The sequence below is a fragment of the Cyprinodon variegatus genome, unplaced genomic scaffold (assembly GCF_000732505.1).
Source record: "Cyprinodon variegatus isolate N-32 unplaced genomic scaffold, C_variegatus-1.0 Scaffold135, whole genome shotgun sequence".
Taxonomy (NCBI): domain Eukaryota; kingdom Metazoa; phylum Chordata; class Actinopteri; order Cyprinodontiformes; family Cyprinodontidae; genus Cyprinodon; species Cyprinodon variegatus.
This window is the reverse complement of record NW_015150588.1, coordinates 1,231,111-1,243,321: the sequence shown is the minus strand read 5'-3', so window position 1 is coordinate 1,243,321 and position 12,211 is coordinate 1,231,111. Positions and strand designations below refer to the sequence as shown.

At 35.6% G+C, this 12,211-nt stretch overlaps 1 protein-coding gene across 1 annotated transcript in view; it reads left to right on the top strand.

Moving 5' to 3' along the window:
* LOC107085890 (rap guanine nucleotide exchange factor 5-like) overlaps positions 1–4,925 on the top strand; it is a 53,094-nt gene extending 48,169 nt beyond the window's left edge. Inside the window, exons 17-26 of the mRNA XM_015376525.1 lie at positions 216–365; positions 592–689; positions 1,042–1,164; positions 1,953–2,122; positions 2,220–2,310; positions 2,397–2,447; positions 2,579–2,666; positions 2,758–2,822; positions 3,082–3,136; positions 4,792–4,925. Coding sequence (XP_015232011.1) covers positions 216–365; positions 592–689; positions 1,042–1,164; positions 1,953–2,122; positions 2,220–2,310; positions 2,397–2,447; positions 2,579–2,666; positions 2,758–2,822; positions 3,082–3,136; positions 4,792–4,910 — 1,010 coding nt within the window. The 3' untranslated portion in view covers positions 4,911–4,925. The remainder of the gene's footprint in view (positions 1–215; positions 366–591; positions 690–1,041; positions 1,165–1,952; positions 2,123–2,219; positions 2,311–2,396; positions 2,448–2,578; positions 2,667–2,757; positions 2,823–3,081; positions 3,137–4,791) is intronic.
* Positions 4,926–12,211: the final 7,286 nt, after the last annotated feature.

The following is a 12,211-nucleotide window of genomic DNA, read 5'->3' as shown; positions in this document are numbered from 1 at the left end:
ACACTGAGCAGCTCCATATAATTATAAAGAATCGCAGATTTAAGTTTCTGTTGTTTTTTTTTTAAATAACTCAAAGGCAAACTGTTATGTTTTTCTCAAATGTTGAACTAGACAATAATTGACCAAGATTGTCCTCTCTGAGTTTTACTGATGTTTGCCTCGAAGGCAAGTTGCATTTCCCCCTTAATGGTACATTTGTAAAATAATTTTTCCAGTGATATGTTGCGTTTATGTGAGCCCTGATTCCTACCTAAGTGTCCACACACACCCTGCGCTGGAGGCTCGGGAGCTGCTAAGGATTGTGGCTCTAAAGCTGGACAAAGCAGATGAAGACATGGTGCTGGCTGTGGTGTTACATACTGGAGGTGCGCAAACAAAAAACATTAATTCACACTGATTTCATTGTCACAATAAATTCATTTGTTCTCTGACCTTTTTATTCATTCATTTATAAAACCTAGAGTAACTTTATAGCCACTAATAATTTTCTGGATACTTGGTACCAACTATTCCTAGCTGGTACCAAGTTCTCTCATTTTCTGATTATCTTCATCATCCTAATAATGTGTTTTTATTAATTTCTCTCTGCAGAGCGAAGGATGCTGCAGCCCAGTGACTGCGTCTATTCAGAGTCACTGACCCCACAGGGAAAGCTGGTGGTCTGTCACAGGGATCTTACAGAGATCATGGTATGTAAATACCATTTTTATTATGAATCCACTTCTCTGTGGAAATCAAATCAGGATGAACAAAATGAAGATAAAGATGTGCTTCTTAAAAAATCTGTACTCCTATTATTTCTAGTCGTAACATTTGTGTGGTGTAATCCTTTCATGGAATCAGACATGGGGAAAAAAACTTCTGATTTGTTCTATAATATGGGCAAGTTTGTCACAAAATGATATGATCAAAAAAGGAAATAATTATTATGCTATTTTTAAACGAAAATTTATATGTACATGTGCTAAAATTGTATAATTGTGTACGTATTAAAATTGTACTATTATTTAAAATCTACTTCTTGTTTGCTTGTATTTGCAGCCACCGTTTACAGACTGTGCAGAATTGTGCAGGAGGCCGGTTCGACTCTTAGGCATCAACACCTGGGATGTGGCAGCAGCGCTCACCCACCTGGATTGGAGTCTCTTCAAATCCATCCATGAGGTATATATACATGCTTTTACAAATATCTAGTGTCCAAAATATCTTTTTCAATCATAATCCTGACATGGATTGTGTTGCAAAAAAATCACAAAACTGCAGGTCTTGTACAGTTAGGCTTGTCATTTAGAATCTATTTTATTATTTGAAAAAAAATTATAATCGCACTGTAGAAGTTCAGACAAAATTAGGAAATCGGAAATTTCAGTAAACAGTGATTACATGTTCGAATGCTGCGTGAAAATCACAATGGAATCATATAGTTGACAGTTTGGAGTCTTCCTACACTTTATGCTGACATAAATGCTTTGTAATAAAAATTTGAGAAAGAGATTTGTGGAAATAAAGTAGATTTTTTCTTTACTGTTCTTTTCATTTCAATATTCTGCATTACTTATGCAATGATAGGATTTTCTTGTGTCTTGCAGTCCAGTTAAATTAACCCCTAGATCAAAACATTTTTCATCTGTGTGTTCTTTGGGAGCTGCTTACAAAGAGCAGGTTTAATTGTAAGAAAACACAATTTCTGTATTTTCTACTGTTACCTCACATGATATTGAATAAGAAGTTGTGCAGTTTAGTAATCCAGAGGACAGTCACTGTACATGATGCAAGCCACCACCATCCAAAGTCTGAAACATGTTCTTATTTTTGAAGAAGTTTTAAATAACTGTAAAAAAATGTCTCTTGCTTTTGTCATCAGCTGGAAATGTGGTGAACACTTCATGCCAGCTGTTAGGGATTCAATACAGTATTAATTTCAAAAACATATCTCTGTTGGCCATTCGCAGCAGGAGCTGGTGTACTACACTCTGAGCCGCTCTGGCCAAACAGCAGCGCTCACCGTCCTCCTCAAGCGCTGCAACGAGGTCCAGCAGTGGGTTATGTCTGAGGTGCTCATGTGTGTATCTCTCAATAAGAGAGTTCAGCTGCTAAAGAAGTTCATCAAGATCGCAGCTCAGTGAGTGCACACCAAACAACAATACAAACCGAAAGGTAGCATTAAGAGTCTGTTTCGTCTGATTCCCTTTTCTCATTCTGTTGTTTGTCGCTTGTAGCTGTAAAGCCCAAAGAAATCTAAACTCTGCATTTGCCATTATAATGGGTCTGAACACAGCTGCTGTCAGCAGACTAAACCAAACTTGGGAGGTGAGAATGTGTGATGATGGCCATTTATTCAAATTAAAAGTGTCTGTTAGACTTTTTTTTAATCACAGTCAAATACTGTGTTTCAGAAATGCCCAGGGAAGTTCAAGAAGTTATTCTCAGAGTTGGAGCTTATCACGGTGAGAACTGAGAGAGTTGCAGACAGAGCTTTAAATGTGCTTGTGGGATTTTTTTTTTCTTTGATGGACAAATCCCTAAATTTCTCCCTTTTAAAAAAAAATAATTTCTCTCTTCCTCTGAATCTTCACAGGATCCTTCTCTGAACCACAAAGCTTATAGAGAGGCCTTCAAAAGGATGAAACCTCCCAAGATCCCTTTCATGCCTCTTCTTCTAAAAGGTATTCACCAAATGCTCCGCTCACACATAAATATATATATATAAAAAACTGCACTGAATTAAACTTTAATATGCCTGTCCACTGCCTTTAGATATCACTTTCATCCATGAAGGAAATAAAACCTTTCATGATAACCTGGTTAACTTTGAGAAGCTGGTGAGTTAAGTCTTATGGTTGTTGCAGCTTTAACCATTTAAATCAAATATTTCAGTAACTTAATAAATCAAAGTCTTAGAAATATTTTTTTTCTTCTTTGTTAAAAATATATCATACCTGAAACCTCTACTGTTGTCTATGAGTTGTAGGTGGCAGATTGTGTAGCGTTTTCCTTAAGGGCTTTTGATTTCTTTTTGTATGGCTAATGATAGAAATGTAGCATTTAATTGTTTAAACAAACCCTCTTTCATTTCCATAGCATATGATTGCAGAGACAGTGAGGATGATTCGCCACTGCCAAAGCGACCAACCAGGTGTGTGCCAGCATTTCCGCTTTTTGTTTTTATTGATACAATAGTTATGCACCACAGGGGGGAAAAAAATCTAAAAGGTTCCATGTTATTGTTTGTACTTATAACCTTTACCTTAGCCTGAGAAAATGAATGCTACCAAGGTTCACAACCTTTTTTTTTTAAAAAAATTGGTTTTTTTTGTGGGATATTAGTGGGATATTTTAATTAGGGCTGCATGAGATTAAGAAAACATTTCATGTGAAGTAATAATATATAATATATAAAGTGTGGACCTAAAAGGCCAGGGAAATCCATTTCCACTGGCCAAATGTAGAATTTAAAATGTAGAATCTGGAACTAAGGTGCTAGGAAAATGTTAGCCTCCCAAATGTTACATTAAAGCAGTCCTTTGCAATTTTCATAGTGAGCTCACTAATAATATAAGAACAGCTGTGGTTTGATAAACTGCTCTAATCTGACTGTATCAAATCCCAAGGGAAATTACCTGCTTGTATTGCTAATTATATCTACCCTTCTAAGTAGTTGCAGTTTGCTGAGCACAACCATTTGCACATTTCTGCTATTTTCTTCACTAGATGCCATTTTGACATCCACATTTCTTTATTGGTAATTAAAAGGAGTATGACCATTATTAGTTGAACTACGGCATTTAGATATAGAACTTTTCAGCTAATTATGATCTTGGACCAACATTGAATCTGAAACTTTGAACGCCAGCAGCGCCTGATTTGTACTTTGCAATGACAAATCCTTGCAACCTTGAAATGTATTCAAAACATTTGGTCAACATAAAACATCAAATTCTCCTAAATATAAAAAAAAAATGAATTCACTGACTAGTCCTGGGAGATTTTCTCTCCATGTTTGATGGTCATGTGGTATTATGGTATGAATTATGATTAAGTAGTCATTCATCATTATCATCATCATTATTTTTTTCATCATTTTACTTAGCAGTAGATTCGATTTTGCATAAAGGAAATAAAAGCTTTTTAGTGACATTCTCTATAATTGCAGTATACAAATGATGCTACATCTAATTAGTATTCATAATTGTGTGTATAGTGATTGTACTAATCTACATTCCTTAATTGCCTTGTGAGGCTACAATTCTTCAAACCAAAATTCTGAAATAACTTTAGAATTTGATCAGATGTTCATAGATATCTGTTGTAAAATATATCAGTGACCCTGTATTGAGCCTTGCTCTCACATGGATCATGTTTAATTTACGCTCCCAACAACTAAATAATATTTATGCACTTAGCCTCCTTATTTCCAGAAGCTTATTTATTTACCATTATTTGTATACAAACTAAGTCGGCTTCTTTAGACTGGATCTGGTATGAAGCTAATTACTTTTACAAGTCATTAAATTATTAAGAAGTGCAGGAACTAAAGCTGCAATGTTTAGGATAGATTTTAACAATTATTTTTATTTTTGGTGGAGTTACACTGCCATCTGCAGGTCAATTTAGAGTATTACACCTGTACCAGGTTATCGGATTTACGTTTCATGGTTGCCAAGGAACTGCTTCCTGTCAGTTTTGTTTTTGGTTATTTTATCTATATGCATATATTTACTGCTTCCCAGTGGGGAGACCTCCAGAAAAGACTTGTGTTTAACTTCAGGACGTGCTCTGTTTGTCTCCTAGGCAATGAAGTGATTGGAGTGGACAGTGCAGAAGTGAGGGCGAGCGTTCACTACCTGCACATCATCGACAATCAGCAGACACTTTTTGAACTGTCCCACAAACTGGAGCCACGAGCTTAAAAAAAAAAAAAAAAAGCCAAGGGAAAAACGTGGGAATTGGCAGTCTGCTAATGGGGACTCTTTGTACAGCAAGCTGTCATAAGTACACTGCAGCAAGATCACACAACCAGCAGTGATGTGAGATGGGCACTAATTTGTCCTCAAACACTGTTCACTCTCAAAAGTCTTTCTTACACTGAAAATGTGCTTGTAAAAGCTTTTGAAATGCCACACACTCCCCGAGAACCTACAGATACAGGATGTGTGCAGGAAGGTGGAAACTGAGCGAAAGGTTGAGGAAGCTATTGATGAGTTTGTATAGTACCTACATTTCTGAGTAGGCTTTAGTTCTTATCAGTTGGTTAATATCCTGTGTATCAGGTGGAATATTTCTTTATTTTTGTAAATCTTGCTGCTCCCATTGAGCATAGACTAGAAAAAGTCTCCTTATTTCAAACTCAAACACTTTTTCTTTTGAAGAGCTTGCCGTGTATCATAGATTGTCCAGCATAATTTCAAGTCTATAGCTCAAAGATGCTTCCATAATCATGCTATCCAGTTGAACTACTTAGCCATTGCGCAGGAAGAATATTGTTTTGTTTCTGGTTTTAAAGGCCTGAAAGGTTCTCATCTCTATGGCGTGTTATCAACATAAATGATTAGTTAGCTTTGTACATACTGATGATCGAACACATTTCTGTGCCAAATGTTTATGTTGAGTATTGCAGCCCGGCTGTGGTAGTTCTCCTGTTTTGTTTGGAAGCACAGCTTTCGTCGGCCCCCATTAGAGGCCCTGGCATGATGTCTGCTGCTGTATCGCGTAAAGCCACTCTGAATACTTGCAGAGATACTTTCTGTCATTGTGATGACTGACTTTAGGGTGTTATTAAATCTGGTCTCTACGGAAACTAGCAGAGATCAATGTTTTTTTGTTTTTTTATCTTTAAAGGTCATCGTGTCAATGTTTTTTATTCAAACTGCAGCACAACAGAAAAGCTTTGTTCCACTGAATCACTTTCATTGGAAGAAAACAGATAATTAATTCCTACAGACTGCAAACAATGTTTCATTTTGAAACGGTCTCATTTATACTGTGAGAACTAATTCAGGATGCTGACAGATTAATGGAACCAAAGGAAATGACTTTGAGATTTGTTTTTCCAGTCACTGTGGGGGAAGCTTTGATGAAACTTTCTATTTTATGCCTGCATACAAATGCAGCATGTTTTATTTGGAGGCAAATCATCAGTTATTATATGTCTGTTAATGCCTTTAGCACATTTCTTGTCACCTATAGTAGTGAAGTTTAGGTATTTAAAAATGGTGATTCCTAAAACAGTTCAAGATCAAGACTGTGGAGATCCTCTTACAGATCTTTATTTCGATTTCAACACAAGTATTTTCGCAGAGCTTTTTTCATCATTCTTATACCAGTAGAAGAGATTTCCTCTAACCATTTCTGTGCAGACGGTTTAATAATAAACTTTCAAAAAGGAAGAGCTGTTACAAACACTCGCTTTTACCCAAATGAGTCGGGTCCATCCGGAAACATTCATGATAATGTTTGATCTATTTTGTATCAGAGCAGGAGGATAACAGCACACAGGTTACGCAGTCATACATTCAGTCTAGATACACCTGACACTTGTTAAACAGTTTACCAGCAACTCTTACTATACTGAGCTAAATCACTTTCAGATGTCAGCTTGTTTGTTATATGAAAGTCGCTGTTAAATCTTATTTGGCAATTATACAACTTTATTATGAAAATGCTCCCGGTGATGCTCTATCAGTGTACAGTTGCAACGGCTTGTACATCAAAGCAGTTTATGTTCAATGTAACTTTTTATTTGTTGCTTACTATAAAGCTGTGCACGATGTACATACACCCACCTTTGCTGACCATGTGTAAAGAAGTTAAGTTAGTTATTTATTAAAAAATATTGTTTATTTATAGTGACAAAAAGCCTTGGTTTTTGTGCCATTTACAGTTTTTGAGAATAGCGGGTGAGAGTTTTCAAGCTGCAAAGCATCAGGTAAAGCGTTTTGTGCTGTTAAATTAGCCACTAGAGGGCAGCAGAAGTGCAATAATTCTATCAAACATGAAAAGGACAAGAATACAACTGCAGGCTGTATTCAGTGTTTTATCAGCCGCTGTAAAAGAAATGTACAGTTCTGTTTTTTAAAGCTGTTGTTTAAAACCTGTTTGCATGAATAAAATCACACAAAATTCACAATGTAAGAGTTAAAGACAGGATTTGTACAATTGTAACATTGTTTGTGTAAATATATGCTCATGTTTGGTATGTTATTATTTATGAGTTTTAAAATGGAAAAGAAGTGAACCAAAAACCAATACGTCTCCTTGTCTCCTCCATTCAAATTCATGTTCGTTTTCCACATACAAATAATTACTTGCATCTTGTTTACAATGAAATATGACAACAAAAACGTTGTGACTAAAGAAATATGATTTTTATTTCTCCTCTCCTTTCTGTTAAAGCAAAGTTGTGTTTAGTCACTACATACATGCTCATAATGCAGGATTGCTGTAATGAATCCATGCAATCTGCCGTTTCCTTAAATTGAAAAGTGTTTGAAAACTAGGATCAATTTGAAATAGAAATTAACTTAGAGTGACTTTTTTTTAAGGGTCTAAAGAGAATGTTTGAATTAATACCACATAAATAAACAGAATTTCATATTAAATATTTTTTCAAGAACTATATTGAATAGCCAACTCATTACATTATCAGATTTGTTGTGTTGCATATCTATACTGAAGAACTATGCCTTTGGATAGAAAACCAAGTTAGAATTTATCCTAAACTATTATGTTTGAAATAATTTGACTCTTTTCAATGAAATTCTTAGAATCAGAGTGTCTTAAAAAGTACAGAAATATAATCTGTTACTGACCACAAAGGAAACCCTGGACCCTCTCTTGAAAGAGAACATTGGTCGACTGTTTTTTTTTTTTTTTTTTACTTTTCTACCATCTATGTGAGTAACAGTTTACTGGTAATGTGACAGGGGGACTTAAGCATTTTTTTTGCAGTTAATTAGAGATTGGGAGAGAAAATACATGGAATTAGGTCTTGAGGTCAGGAAACTCGGGATGATATCGCTAGCTGTGCTTTGATGATGATATTTATTTCAACTAGGAGAGACTCACACAGAGAAAAGTTGCAATTTAGTTTTATTGACATGAATGAAATTGGATCTTTAGCAGAAGACTCTGGTACTGTAAATTGACATGCAGTTGGATGAATCGCTTTGGAAATAATTAGTAGTCTTCCTGCTGGGGCCCATTTTCTGCGAAGCTAGAAAGAGAAGTTATTATAAACCCAGCTTTGATAAAATAAAAATGACACGTTTTTATTTAAAATTACAGTTTATAAATATGAAATAGGGAGTAGTTTTACATTTGGATTGTACACAAAAGACTTAAGCCTAATTAAATCTGTCAATGGTACAGGAAAATGTTTTTTTACAGCACATATAAAGCAGAAAGGGGAAGACTCATACATCAACAATTAATAAATCATTTTAGAGAATGGTTTACCCATGATAGTACAGGAGAACAGAAAACGGATTAAGTATTAATCCTCTTTGGGACTCGCAAAATGAGGAACAGTAGAAAGCACAGCTTAATACTCTCAAGAAAAAAAAGACCTCCAAAAACTTCAAATGGACACAAAATTAGTATACTAAAAATAATGATACTCTTTGAGCCTCACAAAGACCTACAGTGCAGGTAAGTGCAGCTTATTATCACTCTCTCCTGTTTATGATAAAAAAAAAAAAAAAACATTTAACAAATTTCTTTCTCTGTGAATCACCTCTCAGTGCTTCATTCAGCACCTATAAACCATCCCACAGGCTGCTTTTTTTGTTTTACTTTTCTTTAAATGTAGTTCCCCTTATATTTTAGTATAGGCCTATTTACATCCCTTATCTGTTCTGGCTGAGATGCTGAGAAATCGGATCTGAGATTGAAAAAAAAAAAGTCATATGCATGTTTTTTTTTGTCACCTTCAAGCAAATATTTGTTTCATCAGACGATTGAAGCTTTCGAGCATGATATTTTCTCGATCTGTCCTAGGCAGTTGAAGATAAATGAGTTTGAACTGAAAGCAGTGTCATATTCAAGCAGTTTGAATAAAGAATTTTGATTCCAAAAAATTTAAACAAGTACTTAATTTAACTAGATAGTGTATGAGCAAAATGAAATTACAAATGTGTGCTTATCAGACCAGGTGAGGATGGTTTCTTAGTTATAATACATTATTCGGTTCAAATCATGGTATTAAGTTCAAACAAATATAATGATGCAAGATGCAACCATAGGCACTATAAAGGTATTTCCAAGGAATCATTGTGATCCCAGGAGATGAGATATCATTGATTTAGTGATAAGCCACAGAGGGTTAGCTGGTCCCATAAAGAGTAAAGGTTGCTGTGGAACAATCATTAATAAAACCTGTAGGAGAAGCACATCCAGATCTTTGTGAAGATGTTAATATAGCAGTGTACATTTCAGGAATAAACTATGCTCACTCTGCATGCATGTGCTGCAGTAAAATATGAAGAACTCTAAAGTCACAAAGAGGTCAAAGCAGAAGCAATATTACAGTTGCTCACAAAGGGCCGGATCTATCAAAGGTTTGCGTGTATAAAAACGTGAGCTATTTCACTGCGCACGCTAAAAAATGTACAAACGGATCTATCAACAGTGCGCTAAAAGGATTTGGTCTTTAAAATGTTCTAAATAGCGCCTCTTATCCATTTAGTACTTTTTCTGCAATGAATATGCAATATGGGGCGTTTACACGCAAAAGTGCGTCTTGTGGGAGGAGAACATGTAAATATATTAATTTAGCACTCGCAAAGTGATTTATCAAACCTGAAAGCAATTTTGCTAACGGTATCTGACTCTATAATTAACACGTTTCAAAAGAAGGTGCAAATGGTCTGTATGCGTAATTGCGCACACATGGCAGCGGTTATTGTCGCAAAAAGGAGACATCGAAATGAAGCAAGGAGACGCAGAGAACGCATTTTTTCACTCGATGTGAATATTTTTGGAATGAACGAGGAAAAGATCATCAAAACATATCGTTTATCCAGCATTGCCATTTTGGATTTGGAGCCAGCCACAAGGAGGACCCACGCAATACCAGATATCACAAAACTCCTTGCAACATTGCACTATTTTTGCATCTGGGTCATTCCAGTGTTGCAGCGAGAGCTGGGATCTCCCAATCTCGCTTTTCAGAAGTGCTGTCCGACGTTCTAAATGCCATGTCGCCCTGACGCCCTACCAGAGAACCCCGACCTCCCCCCTGCGCCTGTGGAGCAACATGCCAATGCTGCGGGGATGCGTACGCGCAGTAATCTCATCCACAGTCACTTCTTGTGAGCCATTTGGTATGTGCATTTTTCTACAGGCCAATACAAAACACCAGTTTTTTTTGTTTTGTTTTTTTACTGCAGTGAAGTAGAAATTCAGCCACATACCACCTTAGGGAATAAAGGTTGCGCAAAACCATCATTTAAATAGGGTGTCTCCAACAGTTTTGCACCTGCCACCAGTTACGCAATCAATCTTGTTAAATCACCCGCAAACCATGGTTCAGCCCCTCGCGCAAAATTCCAGTTTGCGAGCGCAAATTATTGCACGCAAAATTGGATCTTGATAAATCCGGCCCAAAGAGTTCATTGGCTGGTGGAAATGGGAGAGGATAGATGCAGCATTTAATCCAAAGTTTTTTGAGTGTCCCTTTGAAGTAATAAAACAAGGCCTCAGTTATGTGAAACATGATGTCCATAGTAGGGCAATATGGCTGTGGCTGCAGCTCTTGCACTGTCATGTTTTGTTCAGAGTAGCTTGCTAAATTTTTACCTCCATCGATTAATTAACAGAGTTTTAAACATGAATTAATATGAGGCCAAAAGTAAGCAAGCTTATAAACCATGGATAAAGTTAGGAACAGAAAAAAGTTTAATTTTCCAGAATTACATGAACCACTAACAGATCCATCCTATCTGTGAAAGAATTGGCTGACATACCACCCATCTTTTACATCCTTCTCTTGTCTTGGCTTTTTTAAAATCATACAAATAAATAGTCAAAATCAGAGGCGTCAAGTAACGAAGTACAAATGCTTCCTTACTGTACTTAAGTACACTTTTTAGGTATCTATAGTTTACTTCATTACTTAATTTTTCTTGCTACTTCTGACTTCTACTCATTACATTTTCCCACAAGTGTCTGTAGTTTCTATTCCTTACGTTTTAAAAAAAAAATGTTACTCGTTACTCTTGGCTTCAGGTTATTGTTTAGAAATATTTATTTCATGTCATGTGCGCCATCCAATGCAGGACATTGGCGCCGTCCACATCTACTACATAAACTAGTGTAATTGGATAAGTCATATAACGCAAACACTGATTGGTTACAGTAGCTACAGGAAATCATCAGAAGCAAGCAGGTGTTCTTCAAACTGCTAACGCGAATTGTCTATGCCATGCTACAATGTCGGATTACGTCTCTCACAGTGGACATGCACTATATATATATGTAGTATATTGTATATACTATATTTTTTTACTGATTAAGGCTAAATCCTTTAAAATGCAAACGTATTAGTTTAAGGTATAAATAGTGATCCATTCATTATTCCTTGCTGACCAGACTTTTCCTTAACCTGACTGAATATTGTGAAGGTGAAAGGTTAGCCATATATTCTTTTTATTTTTGTAGATACGTCGTTTACCTACAGTAGTAGACAGTGTGGGATGCATAGTATAAAGAGCAACCTCAGTGTTCAGTCATTTTGTATTTCTGTCAAACTAGTAACTATGATGATTCATGATTGGACCATTCTGGCCAGTTAAAAGAAAATGTATTTTGTCATTTTCTTTATGTACTTTTTTGGTTTAATGTTCCTTCATTCTACAAATTTGTAATGACAACAATATCATAAAAAGAATAAAGCAGTATGTACCTAGGGTCTATATCACATGTCAAACTGGCGCCAAAAAAAGTCCTATCATGCTATAAAGTTGTGGTATATTCCCTTGTAAATCATAGAAAGTGGCTAAAACTGCTAAATAAATATGAGTAAAGTTATACTACTGTATCAAATCAGTTTTTTTTCTTAATTATATTTTCTTAATTATATTAAACTATAAATACTAAATTTTAATTTATAAAGCTGCAACTAGCCCTTTTAAAGCTACAGTGTGTAATAATTACAGGGATATACAGTCAGAAATGTAATATATTATACATAACTATGTTATTTATCATCATCTAT